At 44.7% G+C, this 26,718-nt stretch overlaps 1 protein-coding gene and 1 non-coding gene across 4 annotated transcripts; both read right to left on the reverse strand.

Annotated features, from left to right (window-relative positions):
• Positions 1-777: 777 nt before the first annotated feature.
• On the reverse strand, positions 778-22,334 carry EIF4H (eukaryotic translation initiation factor 4H). Of its 3 annotated transcripts, XM_020896852.2 has the most exons (6): positions 22,007-22,140; positions 9,328-9,515; positions 7,140-7,204; positions 6,962-7,058; positions 2,782-2,919; positions 778-2,698 (listed from the first exon to the last, which is right to left on the reverse strand). In XM_020896852.2, exons 1-6 carry the CDS (start codon positions 22,063-22,065, stop codon positions 2,559-2,561), a joined length of 687 nt encoding a protein of 228 aa, XP_020752511.1. In that variant the 5' UTR covers positions 22,066-22,140; the 3' UTR covers positions 778-2,558. The 3 variants fall into 3 exon arrangements, with proteins under 3 accessions (XP_020752511.1, XP_070316313.1, XP_070316314.1); XM_070460212.1 differs by lacking the exon at positions 9,328-9,515 and having other exon boundaries at positions 22,007-22,334; XM_070460213.1 differs by lacking the exons at positions 6,962-7,058; positions 7,140-7,204; positions 9,328-9,515 and having other exon boundaries at positions 22,007-22,334.
• Positions 8,344-8,465, reverse strand: LOC139032891 (small nucleolar RNA SNORA32). Its single transcript, XR_011485533.1, has one exon. It is a non-coding gene; the product is annotated as a small nucleolar RNA SNORA32 (small nucleolar RNA).
• Positions 22,335-26,718: the final 4,384 nt, after the last annotated feature.

Below are 26,718 nucleotides of genomic sequence, written 5' to 3' on the forward strand. Positions count from 1 at the left end.
CTGGGAGACCTAGAAGATCCTTCCGAGGTCCACGGGCCCGCGAAGACAGAATCCTTGGGAAGGCTTCTCATCATGAGAGCTGGTTTTCAAGCCTCTGGCCACCAGTCCCAGGAAACCCCTCCAGGAGACCAAGTCCCACTTGCTTAACTCTGGGCAGAGGGTTTTCAGCCCCAGGGATGCTTCTGCTTCCCTCTGAACGAAAACACCAGCTGACATCAAGTCCTCTTGCCGGGGAGCAGCTGACGTCAACAGTTGCTCAGGCACTTGCTGGAACACACCCACCCTCCCCGCTCATTTCTCCAGGTTTAAGTTGCAATCAGGCTCTAACCGCAAGGTAGGCCAGTTCGGCACCTTCCCCAGCAGTCGGGCCTCTCCCAAACGCAGCTCGCAGCCCTGCACCTTGCCCACTGGGTCACAGAAACCACCAGACTACACAGCGGCGCCTCCTCAGCACACAGTCTGCGTGCCGGTAAGCAGCACCCAGCACTCACGTGAGGGCCACGCCAAGGATCACCCAGCCAAAACCTATGGCTATACCACGCGAGATTTGTTAGAAAAATTATTTTTATGGGGAAAAAAGGGAAAGATTGGCATCCCATTTCTAATCATTACAAGCTTCTTAAATAAGTTCACAAATCTTGTAACTTCTGAAAGCAAGAGGCTTTGCCCACTGAACAGGACATCCTACTAGATCTGGACATGACTTTCCAAATATAAAACTGTTAATTTTATAAGCAGCTAAAACACAACTCAAAAAATAAAGACAAGCATTAAATATTACGTAAGGTTTTCTTTTATTTAAAAGATCATTCACAAAATACCATATCCATAGATTTACTTTCTGTCATATAGCTGAATGTGTTAAGTGTTTGGAATTCCATTCTTACATTTAAAAGTCAACTAGATTGCCCAGAAGTTTAGATGAATTTGTTTTTGTTCTTAATCTTTTCCACATTGAAGATGTAAGTAGGTCATCTGAAAGCATCAGGTTTGATTACAACCACATAATGCATGTCTTTCTTTAGTTAAGTATTGGTGTTACACAAATGGTTCTTATCTCAGAAGCAAAGATGACAGGTGGAAGGAAGGACAGGAGGCAGAGTTCTGTGAATTGCTGAGACCTGGGGATAGAGAGAAGCCGAGGGTGGCAGCTAACGAGGAGCGGTTTCCTAAACACGCGGCCCAGGCCCGGCGGCCCCGGCCCTCCAGTCTTGCTGGTGAGGGTCTCTCTCTTCCGGGGCTCTAAGCCAAGCCCGAACTGCTCCTGGTGGAATGAACTGGGACTCGGGTGCTGAAAAATGTGTTCACACATAGGTGTCTGAGCTCAGAAGCTCCTGCCTAGCTGCCCGGCCCGGGGTGAGCGCTGAACACTCCATGTGGCAGCGAACGTCCTGAAGCTGCGGCCGGGCGGCCTTGGGCCACCTCCCTGTTACCTGACGGCTCTGCATAGTCAAATCCTCAACTCATCACGCGAGAGAGTAAAGTGCCAGATTCTAGGCCCATTTTCATTCCAAAATTAAGGGACGGTGGGAAGCACAGGATCCCACTGTGACTGAACACTGGGGAACAGGTAAGCACAGAGGGTGAAACACACACTGGGGGTCCGAGAAGAAGCCGCATCCACAGAGTCAAGCCCAGCACAGCGCCACCCCCTGCGGTCCCCCAAAGCACCTCTGTGCCCAGCGGAGAGGCAGCCAGACAGCAGTTCACGACACCCAGCCACAGAGGGCCTCTCACACGGCTGGTGCCCGAGGGAGACCAGCTTGGACACAGTGCTGGCAGAGTGATAAAAACACGTGAGTGCAGCAAGGCGCTCAGCCTATCTCCTACGTGCACTCCCCACCGACAGTTCGCATCATTCTCTCAGGTTTTGCTGTTTGAAATGTGAGCCTCTTCCGCGTGAACAGCCCTCTGGGAAGCGGGTAGTGGAGTCAGGACTACCTATAAATAGTTATAGGAAGGAATCTGCAGAGATCAACAGATACTTTATCCTTGTTTTGAAAGCAAGGTGTCCCAAACGCTGTCTGTTGATCACGGCTGACTAAAAACAAGGGGCTATCCAACATGGGACTTGCTTTCTTCCTTGGAAGCCACAGCAATACAGAACTCGACATGCAGGTCAGAAGAGAAGCATTGAGAAAACGCAAAGGAAAAGGCCGATGTGGCGGAAGTAAAAGGAGAAAGCAATGGAGAGAAATGAGGCAGCACTTCAGCCCAGAGACGCCCGCACGGCGGCCGCCTCTGTCCCTCTGGAGCAACGGGTGTGCCGGAAGGAGACAAGGGGCGAGAAGGGAAGGGACAGAAGGAAAAGGGGAGGAGAGGCAGGGGAAAAAAAAGCACAAAACAGGCACCAGGTAGATACAGCGAAGCCAAGAATGTACTAAAAACCACTTGTTAACGGCTGACATGCACTCACAAGCTCTGTGTTTCCGTTGTAAGAAAGGAGGACAAAGGTCAGGCGCAGGAATGGTAACTGCAGGACTGCCGGTCCAGGGGGCTAGCCAGGCTGTGGTCTCGCTCGAGCGCCCCCCACACCCCATTCCCTCCCCACTGCAAGCTCATTCTTGCTCCTTGTGAACGACTTCCTCTCTGGGCCTGGCTCCCCCGAAGATGGCAGAGTTGGGGTTGGCTACTTGATTGAGGGGCGTTGCGACTGTTCGAGGTTTAAGCTGGAGCCGTGGTCTCTGTGCTCTTTCCTCTGGGGAAGGAAGCGCAGCGTGGTTTACAAAGGCGTCCTGAGAAGGCGCCCTCCTGCCGCCCGTTTACGCCTCACCCTCATACCTTCTGTTGGCTCTCTGAAATCCATATTGGACCCTCGAAGGGGAGGGCCATCTCTGAAACGACTTCCCATTGGGGGGCCTGTTCGCCGGTCACCTGGGCGACTCCCTCCCCGGCCTCCTAAGAAGTCATCCCTGAAACCTGTGGAAGGAAGAGAACCACAAAGGCTTTTTTATACTCCCACCTCAAAGCTGGTTATACAGCTGTGTGAACTGTTTGCGCTCCATTTTAAATTTAGTTTGTCCAGCATCAGAAATTCTTCCGAAATCAAGTGCACTCAAAACAGATTCAAATGTGAAGTGCTGGGCAATTTCAACACTAACAGACTTTTTGAATCTTAGAAGATTAAAAAAAAGAATCTTAGGAGAGAAAAATGAAACACGCTGTATAAGTTTGCAGGAAAAGCCAGTAAGACTATATCCTAAAAAGGCTTAAAACAAAACTCCTCAAAGCACTTTTTATTGTTTTTGATTATAATCTATAGCTAAAAAAAAAAAAAGGATAAACCTGAAATTTAGAAGTTACAATTTAGAATGCAAAATCACACACACACACACACACACACACACACACACACACACAAAGCTAGATGTGAAGACAAAATAAATACACGAAGTCACTTCTGGGTGACCACTCCCCCTTTTCCAGTTTCTGCTGCCATTCAGGTGTGGATCATTCTAAAAGTAAAGCCCCCGTGTGTAAACAAAGCTGTCATCAGGCCCACTCCCTTCCCAAAGAGGGAGTCAGAGAGCAGGAAACACACACATCCAACTCACACCTCTTCCAGCTGCAAAGGGCTTTCCCCCCAATCCTTTGTGCATCCACTAAAATAATTACCAACACAAGTAAAATTAGCGTAAGCTGCAACTGTCATCAGCGTGAGAAGCATTTTCTCAATGGACTTTTAAGAACGTTAAGCCTTATTTGTTTTGTAGTAAAGTCATGGGGGGGGGCAAATTGTTTTAAGATAACTTTTTTTAACAGTACAATCTTTAGCTTTCAATGAAATTTAAGATGGTGATTAAACAAATGCGCTTGCCCCCTCTGTTTAAGCTCCTGAAGGTGACTACTTTTATTCACTCCAAGGATGGTGTCACTGCTCAAAGCTTTGTAGGAACTTATCCGTGAAGAAGGATCCTGAACTTGAGAAACAAGTCTTCTGATACATTAGTCAGTCCCCCTTATTCACAGATTTCATGTTTGCAAATCTGTCTACTCACTAAAACGGATTTGTAATCCTGAAATCAGTACTTGGGGCCTTCTGCTGTCTTTCTGACATGCACAGAGCAGGGAAAGACTTGTCACTGACACACATATTCCCCATCGAATCACCAACAAGCCAACCCCACTCTGCCTTGACTCTGCTCAAACGAGCGCCCTCTTCACAACCTATTTAACGCTGGCCTTTCTGCTCTTCTGTGCTCTTCACCTAGTGCTCCGAAGACCAAGACAGTTGGGTATGCATTGTTAGAGAAACCTTTCTCAGGCAGGAGTTACAGTGCTGGCGCCTGTGATCTCACCGTTAACCAACCAACTACATCTGTATTAAATAAGGCGATATATCGACTGATTGACAAAAACATGACCAAAGGCTCACAAGACTGGGCCTCACTATGGCGAGTATTTCCCCTAGGAACAGTGGCTCAGGATCTGCTAATTTGGTGTTTGCAAGAACCCAACATTGCGAAGATAGAGAATCAACTACCTTGAATAGTAGGTAAGGTTTTTATTTTTTTGGTCTTTAAAGATAGCAAGGAATCTGTAAGTTGACCAAGCTACCTGAAACTCAGTTCAGAGACTACTTGTTTGAACAATTCCATTTTTTTTCTTTTTAACAATACAAGTAATGAAAACAACTGTAAAAAGACTTAGACCAGCAGGAGCACTGATCTGCGGGAAAACCTATTTGAGCGCATATAATCAAGTATAAAGTTCTTTTATGAAATCTTTTTTGACAACCAGAGCATTCACCATTCATTAAACAAGCTTAGTCAATACTCAAACAATTGAGATTTTCCCCAAACTAAACTGTGAAGTGTACCTTTCCTCACTAAGTATGAAAGTAAATTCCCCTTTAATGAGATTAATTTTTACTTCAGGGTTTAGCATAAAATAAATCAGCTCACATCCACACTGACGAGGCACATAACCACAACTGCTATCAATACTTCGTCCAGGATCACGAGAAAAAGTACAGCAGGGGGAAGAAAACAACCCAGCGAACATTCACATTAAGTGACCACCTCATTTCAAAACCTCTTCTGATAAGAGCAATGGGAGAGAAAAAGCATGGTCTGACATTAACAACCATCTTTTCATCAAGTCTGAGGACAGATTTCTAGGAGGCACACTATCCATGAGAAACTTCTGAGTTTTCTTTACAAAGTTTAGTTTAACATACTGCCTATTTCTGGTTGACAAGGACCTTATTTGCTTTCTTCTTCGTATTTTTTGTATTGCTTGAATTTTTTTCTTGTTTTTAACAAGGAGCATGTGTCAAAAACAGACATCATTAAAGAGTAAAAGAGGTCTACCTATACAAATAACCTACGCAGGACATACTTCACCACACGGGCACTGCTGGGTTTAGACTGTCACCAAAATACAGTATAGTCTACACTGTTTGGTAAGGTACTGTCTCTGGCTACATTCACTATACGTCTTGCTTCAGTTACAAAACCCCAAGCTCAGCGAGCAGTAGAAAGGCATTAGTTCCTCTGGTAACCTCCAGAGCTGGGAGCTCACTGTGCATTTCCTCAGTACCAGGGAATGCAAAACTGGCAGATGGGAGGCCACCACTCATCGAGCCACTAACTACATGTGAGGTGGCTCTGAGATGACGTTTGCTGCATTTTTCAATCAGAGACTAGCTTATACATAAAATTACAGGTTTACTGGATTATACTGTACTTTTATGAATAAGCTCATTTCTGATTGGCTATAGGACTTGGGGGTAATTAAATTATTATTTCTAAGAGAGATAAGTAGCCATCTGTTTAACTAAAGCAGTACTGGAAATAAATTCTTTAAGAAAATTGACTCCCAAGACCAATTCTTCCCACACTTACCAGTCACCTTCTACTGAGTTCTGTTCTGGGGGGGATGATAGGGTTGGGGGGAGGCACTAATGCTCTCCTCTTACAAGGTGGCCAGTGCAGAGATAATCTCCAGTTTATAGGAAAGAAAACAGACCTGTTCTTCATTTTCTACCTTATGGTGACAATGGACATTTTGACCACATATCAACTATTTTCATCATTAAAAAAAAAAAAGAGAGAGAGAGAGATGAGAAATACTTAGGACAGCAACTCTTCAAAGCCTGGCATGCAAACTGATCTCTTGAATCGACACAAGGAGGTATCCATAGGTCTGCTTCGGTGAGTTAAGAAAAGCAATTATCAAGTGGACTAGGTCCACCTTTAAGAAACAAAGAGGTCAGTAGGACTACTTCTTACTATCTAGGAGGGAGCCACCAGGAACCATCAGTATGAGGCTTTCTGTAAGCTTCTAGAACCTCCACACTACTTCTAGAAATAACACTACTCTTCCGTGCCGTACACACTAGACCCCACCAAGCAGAAAGACTCAGCGTGAGATACAGGCATGTGTAAGAGCAGCAGGTAACAAATGCTGGTAACAAAACAAGGTGGATCAGTTCAACCTGGCCTCGACGTAGAAGCTTTCAAGTCCTACTCCAAAACACTGAAGCTCTAACAGAGGTTTAATGCGTGCCTGGGTGCTTTTCAGGAGTTTCTTTTGTGAGAGGATCTAAAGCAATAGCCCCTCACAAGAACCATACAACAGCAGCAAGGTCACCAAGAAGAGTAAGTGGTGACACTCTAAATACTGATACTGGAATTGACCAGGAATCCCATCCACCACGAGATTCTTAAGAGCCACTCATTCCTGAGAATACACAAAAAAGTTAAAGTTGATCATTCAATACAACTCATGTGATGGGAAGCTCAATGAAATTTTAAAACAGTTTTTGCTGCCAAAAGGAAGAAGCAAAAAAACCCAGGCTTGCAGAAGCATCATTCACTCTTTCTAAGGTTTGACACGTTTTCAGAAGCTCACAAACACCGAGTCAGACCCACGAGGTAAGCGGTCTGCTATGACCTGAGAGACTTGCAACCAGGGGCACAGAGCGACTTTTACGTTCGGCTGGAGAAGAGCCAATCACCTCTGTCGTCTGGTCCACCTTTCCTGAATCCGAAGCCGCCTTTGTCTTGTTTTCTGCCTTCTGCAATGTCCACACGGAGTGACCGGTCACCCAAGAGCTAACAAGGGAAAATATGGTAAGTACTGGCAAGAAAAAAATCCAGCGACTAACACCACAAAGAAAACCGGAATATACTTACTGCACCATCATATGTCAAGGCTTCCTTAAGGGAATCCACTTCATCAAATTCTACATAGCAGAATCCTGGAAGAGAAAACAAACCCTGACTTCCTCCAGGAATTCTAGGTTAGAGATGCAGCGGGATCCTGTCTGTACCACTTCCCTACATCACAACGACCGCTTTTGTTGCCTAGATGGACACAGACGTGCAGAACCTGAAAGCGCGTATTTTACTTTCTAATAAACAGAATTTGCCTGGAAGTCCTTCTTCTTAATTATATTCTATCAGAAAGTCCTAACCAAATAGGTATTGAAATAGTAGCTACTTTTATAAAGCTTTACCTTTTAACCATAATATTAAAACCTTGCTTGGATCATTGAAGAGCTGTTAGTTCTGACTTCTGAATGACTTGAATACATCTAACGGGAGCTTTAAGACACAGATTTCAAACTGGATACTAAACATACTTTGGAGGAATAATATTACACTGAAGGTGCCTCTTACTTACTGCTCAGGTAGTTGGTTTAAAATCTGTTTTACAAAGCTAAAAAACACACCCTCAGCAACAAGCGTATCCTCTTCAGGAGGCTAATTAATTAAAGACAGCTAGTCTAGGTGCTTTACTGACAATCCGAGTCCTTGATGCTAGATTCTGACACAGGCCTGTAAACGGGACACTCCTGGCAGAGGAAACCACACGCCCTCTCCCCCCACTTAAACCCCTGCACCAGCCTTTCCTTCTACTTGCCCCAGCCTGGCCCATGCCCCTTCCTTGCCCCCAGGTGAAATCTGGGTTAAGACCCACCCCTCCTGACTGCCCCCTACGCTCACACTGCACCTGCAGTACCCGCCTCCCCTCCCGCTCCCACATGATTACAATTCACCCTCAAACCCCACTAGGATGGCAAGCGTTTCTAAAGCCTGGGTCCTAACTTCTGTTCACCATCTGCTTACACAAAGAATGGCTGGAGAGTCCCCCGTCCCCAACTTGGACCGCACCTCTGTATCCATGCCTTTCCCAAGTGGATTCAATGTTTAGAGGAACTGAGAAAACCACTTCCAAACTCAAACAGGCAACAGCCACCTGGTCACTCTAGAGCTCACACTTGCCTACACTAGAGCTGCCGAAGATGCCCTTGCATGAGACGAACTCTTAAAACTCGCTGCCACTGGCTCGGCCCTGAGGCTGGCTTCACCCCCACATTTGCATTCCCCTCAGATAAAATGTTCCCAAATAGGCTGAATGCTAACAAAGTCGCAGAAAGAAAACCCAGTGGGAATCATGTTTATGGTCATGTCCACAGCAAATGAGAAGCTGCATTCTAAATGCCTTGGTAATGACCACTTACCCACATATTTGTACCTTAAATTTGAATTCTTAACGCTTCCTCGCAGTGTGACTTACTTCTACAAGCTTAACGGACACACTGTTTTGCATTATTTGATCACTTACGATAAAAAGGGTCCAGGCTCTTAGGTGAGAGCTTTCAAAACGACAGAAATACAGAAGCGCCCTGCCGAGCAGCACTGCTGCTCCTTGCACAGCCCCCAACCCCCACAGCCTCTCTGCGCTTCTCATGGATGCACTTCTGGGTCCATAAAGCAAACCACATGCCCTTGTACCCTGCATCATATGCTTCAATACAGGCACACCTCCCTTCACTCAGCTAGACGCCAATACCATTTGATTCCCCATTCTTAGTCCTCCTCTGCTCAAGAGCCCTAAAGAGACTGATCCAAAGACACTAACTTTATCTGAAATTTGACCCCACCATTTCCCCAAACACATGCGCTGAAGTCACAGATGTACAGTGACAAGTACTAGGTTACTTTTTGGACTTCATAATAAACTAGATCACAGGAAAACTACTCCCCAAATGCATGAGTCAGCCAAGGTGATGTACACCTGAAAAGTCCTGAGTTCTATTTGTTCATTTCATTCCTGGGAACTCCTCCTCTGGCAGAGACACAATTGCTACACAGGCTAGGCACACTCCAGATTTACTTCGGCATATGCCACATTTTCTACAAACTAGGTTATATATACCTCCCCTCCCTGCCACGTAGAACTGAAGGCCTCTGAGTTAAAGGGCTGTTTATTTCAACTACCTGGACTAGGCAAACGTTCCAAACACTTTCATAACTAGAGCCCTCTGCGTTAGACCCTCTCCCCCTTACAATAGTAGTAAAAATCCCCTTAACTCACCTTTAAATTTGTCTGTGTCTTTGTCTCTGACTAGCCGTACACTCCTTATGCTGAGATCCTTAAAGATAGCGTCTATGTCGCCCTGAACTGTATTAAAAGGTAGATTACCTACATATGCTGTGTAGGGGGGCTCTGTGGGCAGCTCCTTCTGGCTGCGGGAACCATGGCCTCCAGCACTGCCACGGGACCTGGGAGGGGGAAAACAGACAGGATTCAAGTCTGCCCGTGCGTTCTTGCCCCAGAGGGCCAAGGACAATGTCTCCCACTCAGCCACACCAACTTGGTGAAATAAACCCATCTACATCATCCTGAAATGACAGAGTATTCCAAAATTCATTATGGAAAAATGCCTATTTTTGGATGACAAAAATGTCCAGAAATACAGAATGTGTAAACATAGATATCCCTAGAGAATCAAATCCAAACAGAACATCCTCCTACAGAAAGGGGTTCTCCTATTCCCTAAGAAAGTATAGGAGAACAGAACCTAAGCTAAGGCCCTCCCTCACGCCCAATACTACTACACGTACAGAAATGAACTGTCCAACTTACTGTCCTGAAGCTGAAGTTTAACTCATTCACAAAAAAGCCGTCTCCTGCTATTGTCTGATGATGGACAACATGCCCGCATACAGATTTTTGTGCACAAGTACTAGGTACGTACATGCTCTCCACTCCACCATGCACTACCTCACTGGGCCCTCAAATGTATGTGCATATGACTAATGCAATTAAGCCTCAATGCCATGTCCTCAGCTGAAACAAGAGATGTTTACTTGTCCACGGTGGCTCAGTCAGTAAAGAATCCGCCTGCAATGCGGGAGACCTGGGTTTGATCCCTGGGTTGGGAAGATCCCCTGGAGAAGGGAACCGCTACTCACTCTAGTATTCTGGCCTGCAAAATCTCATGGACAGATGAGCCTGGAAGGCTACAGTCTATGGGGTCGCAAAGAGTTGGACACGACTGAGTGACTTTCCCTTTCACAGAGCTTACAAGTGGCAGGACCCTGACTCCATCACATCATTGCTAATGTGCAGAGGTAGTGGTTTAAGTCCCAGCTCTACCAATATTTACCCCACCACAGAACCTGGAGGAGTTACTCAGTTTCTCTAGGCTTTATTTGGAAAACTGTATTAATACTAAAATAGACACTGAGTTACTGAGAAATACATATGGTGCTGCATACACTGCTTGACACAGTGTACATGTGTAGAGTAACAATGACCACCATCACGGCCATCTACAACCTGAGATTTACAATGTTTTACAGGTAACTTAAAAATAAATGGGGCCATTATACATTTGCCAAAACCCACAGAGCGGCATGCACGATGTCAGGAGTGAACCCTATGTAAACTGTGGACACCAGGTGATGACATTGTCCCTGCAGGCTCACTGACTAGAACAAATGTACTACTGTGATGCAGATGTTAACAGTGGGGGACGCTGTGCCCCTGTGAGGGCAGGGGGGATATGCTCAATTTTGCTCTGAACCTACACTAGTCTACTAAAATTAATGAAAGGGTGGGGAGCTCTTCTTTACATTAATAATGATGTCAGCTAAAAAATGCAGGAAGAATCATGTAATTAGAAAACCACACCAACACAGCAGTGACTGATTCAGGCAAGGCTCAGTTACCATCGTGAACAGGCAACTGAACTTAGTATCTCCAGTAATGGGACAAATTCAAATGACATGCCCTCTATTTGAGCACAGACTCTTCAAATGCATAAAAGTTATGAAGACTTTTTTAAGGCAGGGAGACTAATGAAATGACAACCAGTGCTACGTGTGATCTTTGGATCCTAGAACAAACAGCCATAAAAGAAAAAGCATATGGAGAAATTTGAAACTGGTGTGTATAAATATTGTCAGCATTAAATCTCTTAGGAGTGATAATTGGTACTACAGTTAGCAGGATGCCTCTGTTCTCAGGAAGACAAATTACTTAAGAATGAAGTGTCAGGACAGCCATTTATTTTCAAAGGGTTTGGCACAAATGTCATGTGTGTATGCATGAGTATATAAAGACAAAACAATTGTGAAACTTGTGAATCTACTGCTGTCCATTGTATCATGTTCTTTCAACTTTATTGGAGACCTGAAAGATTTCAAAATAAAATGTTTAGAGGAAAAAAATTTAAAAGAGGGAGGTGTTCCTTTTAAGAGACACTTACATGAGTCTCCTCACATGAGTCAAAGGTCTGCCCAAAGTCAACCTTCCCTTCTTTCTGCAGGGTATATTGTTAATACCAGGTCTTGGAAAGTAACTTGACTCTTAAAATTCACACAGTGCTAGAAATATCATGAAAGAAATTCCTCAACTTGCCTGACATGAATTCCAGATACCTCAAATGTTTGATAATATCTTTAAGACAACACTTTTTTTTTAAAGCAGAAGAACCAGGCTATAATTCTTAGATGGCTGTATTTTTAAGTTTAATTAACTCAGAACTGCTACCTCCTAATAGAAAACCCTGCATTCTGTCCTAAGGATAAGAGAAAAATAGACTTACAAGTGAATGTTGCTTATTTTGCATTTAAATAACCATAAAACCTAAAATATTTTCAGGAAGATACTCCTTGGGACTGGATACTGAATGTATAAAAACGGTACAAACACTTGGAAAGCTGTCAAAACAGAGAACCAACTATAATTTAAAACACTTAAAATAATACCTGGTGGAAAACAGCCCCTTGCCCTCAAGTAGCTTATGTCTGAGTAGCACAAATAAAACAAAAATAACTGTAAGTGCATACACACATGCTTGTGTATATATGTAGATAAGTACATAAAAAAGGCAAAGGGCTAAAATGACCTTTTTAAAAAAAACCAACGAGAAGGTGAGGATGAAGGAATGGTGAATTTGGCAGGGGCACACTTAATGAACCAAGAAAACAGGAGGGAGAAAGGCTCGCTTAAAGGGCACATGAGAACTCCTGTGGGGTGCAGGACAGAGGACTGGAAAGACAGACTGAACCGACCTCTGACCGAGTGCAGAAAGCCACCTGAGCTGGATAAGGATCGGGGTCCAGGCGAGTGCTGAGAAGTTGGGGGGCGCTAGCAAGAATGCAGGATGATCAGAAGCCAGTTCTGGCTATGGGAAGATCAAGACTGCAGAGCCCCACTTCAGGCAAGCAGGACTTTAAAAGCAGGAGCTGTGCAAAGAGCTAACCCAGACCCAGGAATTCTCTCGTTTCACCCTAGCCTCACACAACTGCCAGTGGTTCAACACTAGATTTTCTCAAGAAATCACAGAGGCAGTCCTAAATACTGCCCTACCTGATGCCATCAGCTCTGTAGGCCTTGAGTGGTTCTCAGCTTCTCACTGACTAGTTCAGTGAAGACACTCCGGCGCACTGGGGCTGGAGCCGCACAGGCAGAAGTCAGTGTACTCACTCCACCAGCCTACAGCGTGCCAGCAACTTGAGACAAAGCCCAGAGCAAACGCAGGCAAGTAATAAAATGATACACACTGTCATCAACCAACCAAATAAAAAGTCAAATGTCAGAAAGTCTTTGAGCTAAAATTCTTACGAGACACTTTAGGTTAAAACACAGAAGACTCATCTGGCACCTTAGTGTGGTGAAGGACCTCTTCCAAATCACCTCTGTACCTCGGTTTTTGCATCTGTTATTTTATAAATATTCCAATTTCTATGTTATAGAGGAGCTTGAGACTGACCATAAAAATACTTCACAAGACTGACTGCTTTATAAAAGTTGAATAACAATTCTAAAGTGTTATGGGTAGACTAAACACCCTGCAGGATACGCTGCTCGTGCAGAAGCAGGCTGACCAGCAGCTGTGGCTGTAAACAGGCAACAGACAGGCGGAGCGGGGACTCGGAGCCAGACAGAGCTGAGGGTCTGTGCCGCGCTCCCAGGCCCGTCACCTGGAGCAAGGGTCCTGCCCACTCACGCCTGCTGTCAGCAGGGACAGCCTATTGGAGAGAGAGAGAGAGAGAGAGAGAGAGAGAGAGAGAGAGAGAGAGAGAGAGAGAGAAAGAGAGAGAGTGTGTGTGTGTGTGTGTGACAGCCTATTGATAAAAGTGTGTGTGTGTGTGTGTGTGTGTAGGTTTTAAAGTAATAAGTACATCCTCAGTCATTTCAGAAAGCCAACTTTCAACTCAAGGTGTGACCAAAATCCTACAGACAGATCACATTTCTTTACTCAAGTCAAGTCAACAAAGCATCTGAATGTCTATTTAATACAGAGCACCATATTAAGGGCACAAACCTAAGACTCAGTTCCTACTCGCAAGGAGCTGATAATTCAGCTAAGGGGGTCCAGGTATCTACAAAGAAGAAATCACATCCCAAGTAAAAGATGACAGAAAATTCAGGAGACAGTAATGAGCACCATCTCTGCAGGGTGGAGCAAAAGGCACTTGAACTCTGTTTTCCAGACAGCAGACAAAACACTGAACTCAACATGATAATGTGAGTAAGCGAAGATAAACAGGAGTGAGAGGAGACTGGAGGAAAGGTGACTGTAAGAAAAAAGAAGAGAAGAGAGTATTAGGACAGGGATTACAAATCAGTAAGTGGATGAAATAAAACTAAGCACTCAAGATTTGCTCCCAAAGTATGTAAGATAATAAATAACGAAGGACACATGCTGTTATTTGTGGGGAAGAATTTTACAAAGACTTCTAAGTCAATCAGAAACTATACAGGACTTCCCTGGTAGGGCATGGACAGGAATCTGCGTGTCAATCAACACAGGGGACACGGGTCCGATCCCTGGTCCGAGAAGATTCCATATGCGGTGGAGCAACTAAGACGAGCCACAACTCCCGAGTCCACATGTCCCAGAGCCTGCGCTCCACAACCAGAGAAGCCACTGCGACGAGAAGCTCACCGACTGCAACTGGAGAGTAGCCCCCACTCGCCACAATGAGAGAAAGTCTAGGAGCAGCAGTGACGACGCAGCACAGCCAAAAACAAACAAAAAGCAACTACACAGAATTTAGGTATTGTTGCTGTCATTTTTTTAAAGACCAGTAACAAGGTGCCATGGCCTGGTGTACTAACCTCTTGGGTAACTGGAACATCCAGCGCTCTCTGCCTCTAGCACTTCTAGGTGATAACTGAGTTAGCCCCAGGAGGGCTGAGCAATAGCTTTGGTCTTTCATGTGCCACCCACAAACACTTAGTAGCATATATCATGTGGCATGAGGCACTCTTCCTCAATCCTATATAAAATCCCAGTAAGACTGCCTTTCTGAGAATAAAATGCAAGGAAGCAACACAGACAAAATCCTCTGAGCATTCAAAGAAAGGTCAAAATGTGTAATTTACTTCTTTTTGAGAAAATAAGCAAAAAAGGTAGGGCTGTCAAAAGTCAGACCCTTATTTCATTAACTTCTTGCCAGCCCCCTTACCTATTAACGTCTTACATTAGTAAGACACACTGGTTATAATCACTGAACCAACATCAATACATTACTAACTGAAGTTCAGTTTCTTCAGGTTTTCTTAGCTTTCACCTACTGTCTGTCATTTTCACATCCCAGGATCCCATCCAAGATGTCATATTACATTTCAGTTTTAGCTTAGGTTTTAAAAAACAAGCCCATGGACCGATTGAAGACACTGCACTCCCAAGTAGATCATCCTCTAAGTGTATGGATTTCCCAAGGCCTTCGGTTAGCACTCAAAATTAAATCCGTTTAGCCTGACAACTGTCATTACTACAGGATGTGCAAGAAAGCCTCTCCAAGTTTCTGATGAACACTGGGGGGGGTGTGGGGGGCAGTGGGGGTCTGGGGTGAGTTCTTCAAGGAGTCCTATTTCAAGGAGCTCTCTCAGCTGTGAATGGGAGCTTCCTAATTCAGTCACATCTGGAAGATAACAAAAAGCAATGCAACCTTCTGAGGCAGGAACTCTTGTTCACTGCTTGATCTCCAAAACTGCAACAGTATCTACTACTTATCAGGGTAGAAGGAATGAAGCCACAAGCCTGCCAACTACTTTAGGATTGCAAGTAACCTCTTTCACCAAGATGGGTACTCATTTAGATTTTCAGATGGCCTCTAAAAGAACATTAAAGCATCCTTTATTTGGTTCTGGCTCTGTCTCCCCAGAGGCAAACCTTTCTTCCATTTAACCTTTCTTCCATTTAGTTCTGTGGGCTAACCAGCTGCAGTAGTCCTGTTAAGTCAGAGTGCAGAGACCTCCACTGATCTTGCCACTGGCCATCACGTAAATCCAGACAGGGGCACCAAACTGCATCATTACTCATGCACTTGCAGTATTTAAAAAAAGAAATCAGTTCATTAAATACCATTTGTCTAGAGTCCATATATATGCATTAATATACTATATTTGTTTTCCTCTTTCTGACTTCACTGTGTGTAACAGGCTCTAGGTTCATCCACTTCACTAGAATTGACTCAAACATGTTCTCTTTTAACCAGTGAACACTATTCCACCGTATGTGTGTACCACAACCTATCTGCAGGAAGTAATAGACTCGGATGTAGAGAATGGAACTTGTGGACACAGACACAGGGAAGGGAGGGTGTGGGACGAATGGAGAAGCATCAACATACGCACACTGTCAGGCATAGGACAGAGCTGGTCAGAGGTCGCCGTGTAGCCAGGGAGCCCTGTCCAGCGCTCTGTGACGGTGGGGGAAGGGGATGGGGGAGGGGAGAGGGAGGAGGGGTATGTGTAAATGTGCTGATTTGCACTGTTGTATGGCGGAAACCAACACAGTATTGTAAAAATTTTTTTTTAATATTTAAATTAAAAAATAGTGGGGGAAAAAGGGAGGGAGGAATTCCCTGGCAGTCCAGTGGTTGGTTAGGACTCCATGCTTTCACTTCCAAGGGCCTGGGTTCAAACCCTGGTCGGAGAACTAAGTTAAGATCCCACAAGGGAGTGGTGCAGACAAAAAATAAAAAGCCATCTTTAGCAAAGAATGTTTTTTGATGAAGTGGTCAAAATGATTAACTTTATTAAATACTGACCCACTTTTAAAATATCCTGTTACCAAATGGCAATGAGGCACTGCTGCTTAGAGAAGTATGTGGTTAGCTTGAGGAAAAGCACTCCTGGGAGTGAGTTACAAGCTGAACCAGCTATTCATTTCATGGAACAACACTTTAACCTGAAAGAACTAACCAACTGTGGTCCAGACTTGGGTGTCAGGCAGACACTTTCATGTAAATGAAGCGAGTCTTGTCCCTTTCAGGATTTGCTGCCAATGACAAAATGCAGGCTTCCAAGCAAAACCCAGAATTTTAGAAAACCTGTATCTATCAATATACACTTGACAGTCTCCCAATTCCTGAAATTTCTCTGATGAAACTGATGGTGACATTAATGAACATGATTTTTGTTACTGTATAGTGAAATATGTCAACTTTCGGAAGCTCTGCATAACTCAGTGAACTGGTATTTTCCAAAGGACCAATATATCACGTTACCAAAAAAATGCACAGGTAAAAGATACACTCAAAATATAAGACAAATCTATATGGATTTTGACGTAAGAGATGTTTATTGTTACAATTAACCTTTAAGGAAATTACCACCTGGCAACTTTTGGTAGTTAAAAATTAAGAGTACCTACAACTATCCAAAAAGGCCATTAAAACAATCCTCCCACTTCCAACTGTTTATCTGTTTAAGGCTGGAGTTTCTTCATGAATGTCAAGCAACCTACCTTAAGAGTGAATACAGAAACAGCTATGAGAAACCAGCTGTCTTCTACTAAGCTAGATATTAAAAAGGTTCCAGGGAATTCCCTGGTGGTCCATTGATTATGACTCTGTGCCTTCACTTCCGAGGGCCCAGGGTCAACTACTGGTCAGAGAACTACAATCCCACAGGCTCTGGGGCTTGGCCAAAAAAAATTATGGGGCTCCCTCCAAAAATGCAACTGATTATTTCAATTATATAAGAATAGTGTGTGGAGCAAAGGGGATCACCAGCTCCATCTACCCTATGGAGGTGCCATGTTTTCAACAGAGTATCAGTATACTTGAACACATCCAGAGGGTCCTTTTAAAAACATTAAAAAAAAACTATGATATGGTTGGCAAACTTAAAAAATCCAAGGATGCTCAATGATTCACAAACACAACTTAGACATTACAGCTATTAAGTGCAATCAAAATCAGCTGGTCACTTGTGCCCTGAGTGTGCAAATCTAACCACCTGTACAAATGATGGAAAGGCAAAGAGGCAGGCATGGTCTCCTGCCCAACACTCTTCTGTTACTAGGGGAAGCTGGATCTGATTCAGGGCTGACTCCCCCATGCCCCGCCTCCCTCAGCCAAACATTCTGCTTTGTATGTTCCAAGTTTCTGGGAAGATCTCTTGATTCTGTGTGAAGTCTTCCTAGAACACTAAGGGTAATTTCAGATAGAAATATAAATTTTAAAAGTACATAAGAATTTTTTTTTTTTAAAGAAATCTCAGAAGCATTTTAATAGTCCAAGCATGAACTGTTACAAACCAATAATGTATGAGAACGAATTACTTGATACTAATTTATGATACTTATTATATATGCTTATTATGTTTTATGCCTATAAAATGAACAGCATTCCCTTAATTGGCTTTAGAAATATACCCAGGAAAACAATAACTCACTCCAGCTAACTCTCAATAGGAATTTCCCCATTCTTACTAACTCCAAAGGAAATATTTTAAGAATTAAAAAATTATAAATCAACAGCTACCAATTATCAAGCACTTATGTTCCAGATATTGTGCTGCAGTTTAACATCTCAATATTCCAACAGCCCTACAGAGGAGTTTCTATCTTATATGTGGGGAAAATGAGGCTTAGAGAGGTTAAGGAATTTGTCTAGATCACACAGCTAAATACATAGCTGAGAGAACACTTAAGCTCTTGTCTGACTCATTCTAGTGCCATGGCTTCTGCCTGAACATCTCTGACATCTCAAAGACCTCTTGGTAAAATCAAGTATTTGAAGAGAACAATGATTTGGAATCAAGCACTGGGAGACTAAGGAGGGGACAGAAGGATGACAATAAACCTAAACAATTTGCCATTTGATACGTTTTTACAATATGCCTTTCAACACCTTTACAGATCCTGTTGTCAGTGAAACTGGTTAGCTTTCATACACTTTCTTCTGCATTATAAGACTTAAAATAAACTTAGACATTTAGACACAGACGCCAAGCTTAAGTCCTATAAGACTCAAAGATCAGAATTCTAACCTCTCCCCACTGGAACTTAATAAAGAATATTTAGCTTTGTAGTCTAATTCATTTTCAGCAGGTACCATTCCAGCAATATTAATTCTTGCTAATTCTAAGTTCTAATCTAATTCTCAGGATTGATGCTCTTTTTTGGTTCAGCACTCAAAACACCTTTTGTAGTTAGAAATGTAAAATCAGTGTCAATGGCACTTTATTGCCAAAGGCAAATGAAAAATCAGAATCTCAGAAAGATAAGTTAGCAAAGTGCAAAACAAAAATACACTCAAGATCTGGTACAATCAACTGATAATTTGGAATTTTGTTTTGACTCGATTTCTGAGCAACAATGCAGTCTCTGGTTCTCCCCTCTGCTGCTGGGAACATGCCTTTAGAGGCTGGGGAAATAAAATAGTTGTTCAACATTGCTTCCTGACAACTGTACTGGTTATTACATACAACTACAAAATAAACTTACAGGGAATGTATAATAATTATTAAAACCCAAGTTTTTAGATTTTGACAAACCTGCCACCCCTTCCACCTGTGACCCAAGTTGATTATAGAGTTAAGACATCCTATCTAAGGTGTTTTATGAGAGAGAAGTGAGTGAGTGAAAGTCGCTCAGTTGTGTCCAACTCTTTGTGACTCCACAGACTATACAGTCCATGGAATTCTCTAGGCCAGAATACTGGAGTGGGTAGCATTTTCCTTTTCCAGGGGATCTTCCCAACCCAGGGATCAAACCCAGGTCTCCCACACTGCAGGCAGATTCTTTACCAGCTGAGCCATTAAAGGAAGCCCAAAAATCCTGGAGTGGGGAGCCTATCTCTTCTCCAGCGGATCTTTCCAACCAAGGAATAGAACCAGGGTCTCCTGCATTGCAAGCGAATTCTTTACCAACTGAGCTATCAGGGAAGCCCAGACTAGAGACAAGGTGCTTTACAAAAGTGCCAAACACAGACTTCCCAGGCAGTCCAGTGGTTAAGACTGTGCTCCCACTGCAGGAAGCATGAGTTTGATACCTGGTAGAAGAACTACAAAGATCCACATGACACAGGGTGAAGCCAAAAAAAAAAAAAAAAAAAAAAGGTGGAGCATTAAAAAAAAAGAAAGAAAGAAGCATGAAACAACACAGGACCATTCCATAGGGGAGATCATCTATAATGGTTAAGCACTGTATCCCAACAGAAACAGCACCGAGATGTGTACTGTGCATGCATGCTCAGTCGTGTCTGACTCTTTGCGACCCCAAGGACTGTAGCCCGTCAGGCTCCTCTGTCCATGGAATTTTCCAGGCAAGAGTATCGGAGTGGGTTGCCGTTTTCTTCACCTGGGGATCTTCTGAACCTAGGGATGGAACCTGTGGCTCCTGCATTGGCAGGCAGATTCTTCACCGCTGAGCCACTTGGGAAGCCCTGAGACAACTACTGATGTGAACATAACTCGATCACTGAAGATCATCTGATCCTGTCATTTTGTTAAATTTCAAAGATCCCAATAACTGACAACTTCTGACCTGATGAAATTAACATTAACCATTTGGAACAACAAAGTTTTGGCACAGATCACACCACTACATGTCTGGTCCTCTGTGAAGTTTCTGGACCCACTCCAGACACGGCCTAGAACACACAAATTCACCAACAGGTTTTTTAAAACTACTTCTTAGCTACCTGAGCAGTATCTCCTATGTCTTTTATATTTAGATGAAGTCAAGTGGAAAATTCCAAGGTCATTTGTAGAAGGTGCTTAATAGCAAAAGGACTTTTTGTTAAAAAGCTTAAGAAATGTATTGTGCCAACTACAACTCTCTCATATCAGTTTTTGGAGTGCATCTGGGCAAATGGTTAACACTGTCTTTTGTCTTTTCTGATATTCTGATAAACAGCATCTTAAATGAGAATTTTACTTTTGATCAACTTGTTATTCAAGGCAGTCCAAATATCAAAACTTGATACACACAGGAAGACTAACTCAAACACCTCAAGTCACCAGAACATCTGGTAAATTTGTAAAAATCGAGAATTAAAAAAAAAAAAAAAACCCAGGTCTTCTATAATGCGACTAACATTGTAGTCCCAAACCAACTAAAATTCCTTGGATCTGTCTTAATCTGAACTACCGTTTAAGTGTTTTCCTGGGTACTTCCAAATGTTTTTTGAAACTAGGAGGAAAAAAAAAAACTGGTTATTAAAATTTCAAGATGACTTAACTACAAAATTTGATGTCTAGAAACCTACCCCAAAGGCAGTAATTGTACATGTAATCCAACATCTATTTCTTTTTTATTAGCAAATAAAGTATCCTTTGAAATAACAGGTGGCTCCACCTCCCCCAACTTCCATGTTCTACAGTCACGAATGATACTTGGTGCAATCACGCAACCAAACAAGCTTTTATTTGAGCCATTCCCAAACCGAGGTATTAAAAGGTCATTCTTCACCAAACAAAGATACTTTTGGGATTGAAGCTCAGGAGACTGGACACCTCAGTTAGGTACTATTGTGGTGTTTTCCTGGGAAAGTAATCCTTTCTGCAAATCACACAAAGGCAAAGTGTGCCCTTGACAAATAGCAAGATGTTCATAGCCTATCTTCTAAATTCTGTATGAGGTTACTCGTGTAAAAAAAAATAAAAAAATGCAGAGCGGGTCCGTGGAATTGAACACCAGAAGCTTTTAATTCACTAGACAAGGATTTTTCTTTTAAACAAGATGCACATAGAGTCTGTGTATGGCCATAATCAGAACGAAGCTAAATGCGATTCCTTCTCCAGGTCATAGCATTTATCTGCCAGTAAGCACGTAGCACTTGTCAGTAAGTCACTCTGATCTAAGGAAGGATAAAAGGAAAACGCTACGGTGTGTGTTTGTTTTGGTTGGTCTTCTTAGGCTCCAGCTGCCAAATCCCAGCCTCACCCGAAAACGGAAGGGAATCACCTCTCTCTCGGCCTTCCGACCCGACCCAACCCGCTGGTCTCATGGCCAAATGGGCCCAGCACACTTGCAGCGCGGGCTGACAACAGGAAGCCGCGGCCGGGACCGGGGCTGGAGCCGGGCAGGCAGGGGGCCCCCACCCCCGCTCTGCAGCAGAGCCCCGCGCTGGTCCTGCCGTCCTGGGGGATGGGGCTGGAAGCGGGAGCCCGTCGTCCCGGGCCCTCAGCGCCGCGGCAGCCCTGCCCCGCGGCCGAGTAAGAGGAAAGACACGTCGCGGGCGGCGGCGGAGACACAAGGAGGAGTCTGTCCCGCGAGCAAGCCCCTGGGAGCCTAACCGCCGCCGCACCCTCCCCGAGCGCGCCATTTCCAGGCCCCGGTCCTCTAGGCGCCTCTACGAGGCCTCCGCCGGCCCAGCCGGGCCCCTACGGCTCGCCGCCCCTGGTGTGAGCGCGGGAAGGCCGCCGCCCAGGGGCCACCCCCACCCCCCCCACCCCGCCACCTCCGACTCCCGCCCGCCTCCCGCACCCGGCCGGGGCCCGCGCACGCCCGCCTTACCCCCTGCCGCCGCCGAAGCTGCTGTAGGCCCGATCGTCGTAGGTATCGAAGTCCGCCATTTGCCGTCTCCGCTCCGAGAGGAACCAGGGTGAGCGAGGAAGGACCCCGCAATATAACTCCCCCCGCCCCGCTGCTTGGGCTGTCCGCCGCGCCGCCTGATCGCAAATCGTACGCACGCACGCGCGCGTGCGCGCACGTACGCCGCGCCGCGCCCGGCCTGGGCCGACGGGCCTCTGGTGGCCCCGGCGCGCTTTGCGGCCCACGTGGTGCGGCGGCGCATTGGCTGCGCGCCCGGCAGTGAGCTCCGGCCCATTGTGTGCTAGCCCCCAGCACAGGGGCTTCACCTGCGGCCGCCTCCTACCCCGCCCCGCCCCGCCAGTGGACGTGAGCCTGCCCTGAGCTCCCGAACCTCTCCGGTGGCTGCTGCGGCGCGCAGCGAGGACGCCTCTCCGGGCTGTCCTTGGAATCTGCACCGGGCCGGCGGTGCTCTCTGTGGCCTAAGCTTTCCGAACTCCAGACCTGGCAGGGACCCCAGAGCTCTCCTCCTCTTGGCCCCACTCCGACATCTACCCAGCCAGGGTGTCGCTCGCTAACACCAAAGGGCTGCCTCCCCCAGGATGGACCGCCCTCCCCCGCCCCCGAACTGAGCATTCCGTTGAGAACGCTCTGGGGCAAAAGGCCTGGAAGGTGGAAATTGGGGTCAGAATCTGAGCGTGCGAGGCAATGGGGATGACCTTTTGAGTCCTGCCGCCGAGGCTCTAGTTGCCACCTCGGTATCGGTCTTGGGGAAGGTTGTGGTTGAAGTGTAACTTGTCCTTGGACCAGAGAGTTGTTGCATCTTGCTTTTGGAAAAGAATTCTATCCTGAGTGAATTCCCTCTAGCAATAGCACAGAATGGAGAGGCAATGGAAATTCACTATGCTGGTAATTTCTCAGGTTTGTGATTGAGATTGTGGTAATAGCGGATGCTCTTAAACCCTTCCGTGTCTAGGAAAAGTTGAAAACCTCATAGAGTTTTTTCAGTGATGGCCCTGATGGTAAAGAATTTGCCTGCGATGCAGGAGACCCGGGTTGGATCCCTTGACTGGGACGATCCCCTGGAGAAGGGAATGGCTACCCACGCCAGTATTTTTGCCTGGAGAATTCCGTGCACAGAGGAGCCTGGCGGACTACAGTCTCCAGGGATCCCAAAGAATGGGGACAAGACTGAGCAATTAACACTTTCATGTCCATTATTGATATATTTAAGCATTTTCTGCTACTTTTCCCCAGTGCTAGCATTGACAGAGCAGCTTTTAACTCAAGTAACCCGGGCTCTGCCTCTTACTAGCTGTGTGATCTCAAGCAAGTCACTTAGCTTCTTTAAGGTCTCAGTTTTATCATCATTTTATTCTAAGGTGGTATCTTACCAGCCACCTCCTCAGATTGGAAAGATTAAGTGAAAATTTTTTATACCCACAACCACCTCAAGGTGAGATTCCAAAGGCCAGGAGCCTTTGTTGAAAGAGTTGTCATCTCCCACAGGGCCCTGTGTGAGGGAGAAGAGTGTGATTCATCATGAATGAAGTAAAAGGAGGGAGGACTTCTAGGAAGGCCTATGGCTGGGGCTTTCCCACCACCAGGACCATCCATGGGCCACCCACTCCCCCCAGGCTTAATCGCCCTTTCTCTTCTTAGCCAACACCCACTGCTAATCTCGGGCCACACTCCTGATCCTCACTATCTTCCAAGCCCTTACTGTCTCTAAGCCATTTCCCCTCCCTTGATCTCCAGCCACACAGCTTCCACCCCACACAGGATCCAGAGGATTGAGGCCAACCCCAGGAATTTCCGTAAATGCACTGACTGCCTCCATGCTAAAACAAGATGCCGAGCCTCTCCTGAGGTTGTCCTCATGAGCTGGGATCCTCATTTGTTCCCTAACTTCTTCCCCAGAATGGATATCGCAGCTTTTGCCAGTTGCCTTCAATCCTGGGAGTGGGGAGGTGCAACCTGCTAGCAGGCCCAACTCAGATGCCTCTTTCTGGGAGGTGCCTGTAGTGTAGCGGTGAAGTTTATGGGTTGCCTCTTATTTATTTTTTGGCCGCACAGCGTGTGTAGGATCGTAGTTTCCCGACCAGGGATTGAACCGTGCTCCCTGCACTGGAAGCTCCAGTCTTAACCCCTGGACCACCAGGGAAGTCCCTTGTGGGTTGCATTTTAAACTGCCTGTGTTTAAATCCTGGCCACACCATTTAAACTACTAGCTATGTGATCTCCAGAAGTGGTTTTAATCTGTCAATTCTTTGCCTGTAAAAGAACAATAGTCTTAATATTCAGCTATTTTTAAGTTCTGAAACCTTGGTGTTTTCTTGGTGAAATGCTGTTAACGTATCTAAAATAATCTCAAATGTGAATAATTTTTATGTTAAGACTAAGATCAATGACTTAGCCAATTGATGTGAAAAGACATATTGATACTGTATAAATCTATGCAGATCCTCCCATGTGAATCTAAATAAGCAGCTGGATTGAGCTACTGCTACAAGCTTCTGTTACAAGCCTGAGTGTTACTCTTAGGTCAAAGACTTTCCAAACAAGTGAATCTGAATATAAGAAAAAATGATGCCACCATCTATACATGATGCTACTGTCAAGCTTCTGTTACAAGCCTGAGTGTTACTCTTAGGTCAAAGATTTTCCAAACAAGTGAATCTGAATATGAGAAAAAATGATGCCACCATCTATACATGACGAAAATAAAAAATACTGAATGTTTTCTTTTTAACCAAATCCATAGCTTAGTGGCACTAAAAATGTGTGGACTTTGCAAAGAAACAAAAAAACTGTTCAGAAAGATCTCAAATCTGTTGAATAAGAGGTGGAACTATTTAGAGAAGAAGGATGCTTCAACTCTGGCCCTTTGGTCCATTTTCCACAAAGCAGTCATAGTGTTTCTTCTAAAACCTAAGTCAGGGTACTCTGGACCCTTCCATCTTCCTGGGAAGGAGCCAGAGGCCTTTCTGTCTTCTCACCCTCACAACCCCTCCTCCCTGTCTCTCCCATCCCTCATCCACCCAACCACCCTGTTTTCTCTCTTGTTCCTCTAACACCCTGATCACCTTCCCACTTCAAGACTTTGCTTTTCCTGCCCCCTGATACTTACACAGCACCCACCACTGCTTCCTTCAGGCCTCTGCTCAAAGGATGCTTCCTAACTTGTTGTATGCAAGATATTGGCTTGGCCAATGAATGTTTTATTCATTTGGGTTTTCCCATAAGATGGTACAGAAAAGCTTGAACCAACTTTCTGGCCAACCCAATACCAGTTATCTCTTTACTGCCCTGCTAGTTCTTTTTCCCAGCTTGTCTATAAACCTGACTTCTAACCTGTTTATCATTTTCTTATCTAAAGTCCATCTTCCCTGAGGGTGGGGAGTTTGTTTTGCTGGCAAAACACCTGAAAGCGGGGCCTGACTCACAGAGGAAGTTCAATAAATACTGGCTGCTTCCATGAAAACTGAGTATCAGATGAAAATATTTGGAGTTTGACTAAGACCCTTCATCCTCCCATTTCCTCCCATCCCTCCACTGGGGTAGCCTTGTAGAGAGCTTCCACAGCCACTGCTGGTGCTCTGTAGACAAAAAGACCCTATAATTCAATAATGGCACCATTCATGTGCTTTATTAGTATTATTTTTAATAATTTTATTGAAATATCATTTATATACCTTGCCGTTCACGCACTTAAACTGTGTGATTTGGTGATTTGTAGTACAATCACAGAATTGTGCAACCATCAGCACAATCAATTTCAGAACATTTGCAACCCCCAGAAGAAACACTGCTCTCCTTAGCCTTAACTCCCCATATCTTAACAACAGTCAGAGACCAGCTAGTCTGCTGCCTATGTATTTGTCCATTCTGGATGTTCCACTTATTATTACTGTTTTTTTTTTAATTTGTCTTTTAATTGGAGGAGAATTGCTTTACAGAGTTGTCTTGGTTTCTGCCATACAACAAGGCAAGTCAGCCGTAATTATCCATGTATCACCTCCCTCTTGAGCCTCCCTCCCCTGGATGTTCTGTTTAAATGGAATCAAATGTGGTCCTTTGTGACTGGCTTCTTTCATTCAGCATAGTACTTTCGAGCTTCATCCATGCTGTACCATGTCGTACGTCCACGCGCACTACTTCATTCCTTTTTATCGTGAAATAAAATTCCATCGTGTGGGCATGCTGTGTGTTATTTATCCATTCATCAGTCGGTGGACATTTGGGTTCTTTCCATCTGGGGCCATTATGAATAAGATTGCATGAACATTTGTGTACAAGTTTTTGTGTAGAAACATGTTTTCCCTTCTCTTGGATGTGGTTAACTCTGTTTCACGATTTGAGGAGCTTTCTTTGGACTGTTTTCCAAAGTGACTGCACCATTTCACATTCCCACCAGCAGTACTTTAGGGTTCCAGTATCTCCCCATCCTCCTTAGAACTTGTTATCTGTCTTTTTTTTTTTTAACTCTGTCTTTTTTATTATAGCCATCTCATAGTTTTATGGGTCTTTTTTTCACTTTCTTTATGGTGCTGTTTGAAGCACAAAAAATTTTTAATTTTGGAAATTCGCTGCCGGTCCAGTGATTAAGACTCGGCGCTTTCACTGCTAGGGCCTAGGATGGATCCTGGTTGGGGAACTAAGACCCACATGCTGGACAGGCGGCTAAGAAGTAAATA

Source organism: Odocoileus virginianus, chromosome 33, assembly GCF_023699985.2.
Source record: "Odocoileus virginianus isolate 20LAN1187 ecotype Illinois chromosome 33, Ovbor_1.2, whole genome shotgun sequence".
In the NCBI taxonomy this organism is placed as follows: Eukaryota; Metazoa; Chordata; class Mammalia; order Artiodactyla; family Cervidae; genus Odocoileus; species Odocoileus virginianus.

What these genes read in the sequence shown, in the direction of transcription:
- EIF4H (XM_070460212.1), bottom strand. Translation starts at nt 22,319, where the DNA reads ATGGGCCGGAGCTCACTGCCGGGCGCGCAGCCAATGCGCCGCCGCACC. An exon ending in AGCTTCGGCGGCGGCAGGGG is followed by an intron (nt 7,205 to 22,006) that starts GTAAGGCGGGCG and finishes TTTCTCTTCCAG; the next exon opens with GATTCTGCTATGTAGAATTT. An exon ending in TTTCAGAGAGCCAACAGAAG is followed by an intron (nt 2,699 to 2,781) that starts GTATGAGGGTGA and finishes TTCCTTCCCCAG; the next exon opens with AGGAAAGAGCACAGAGACCA.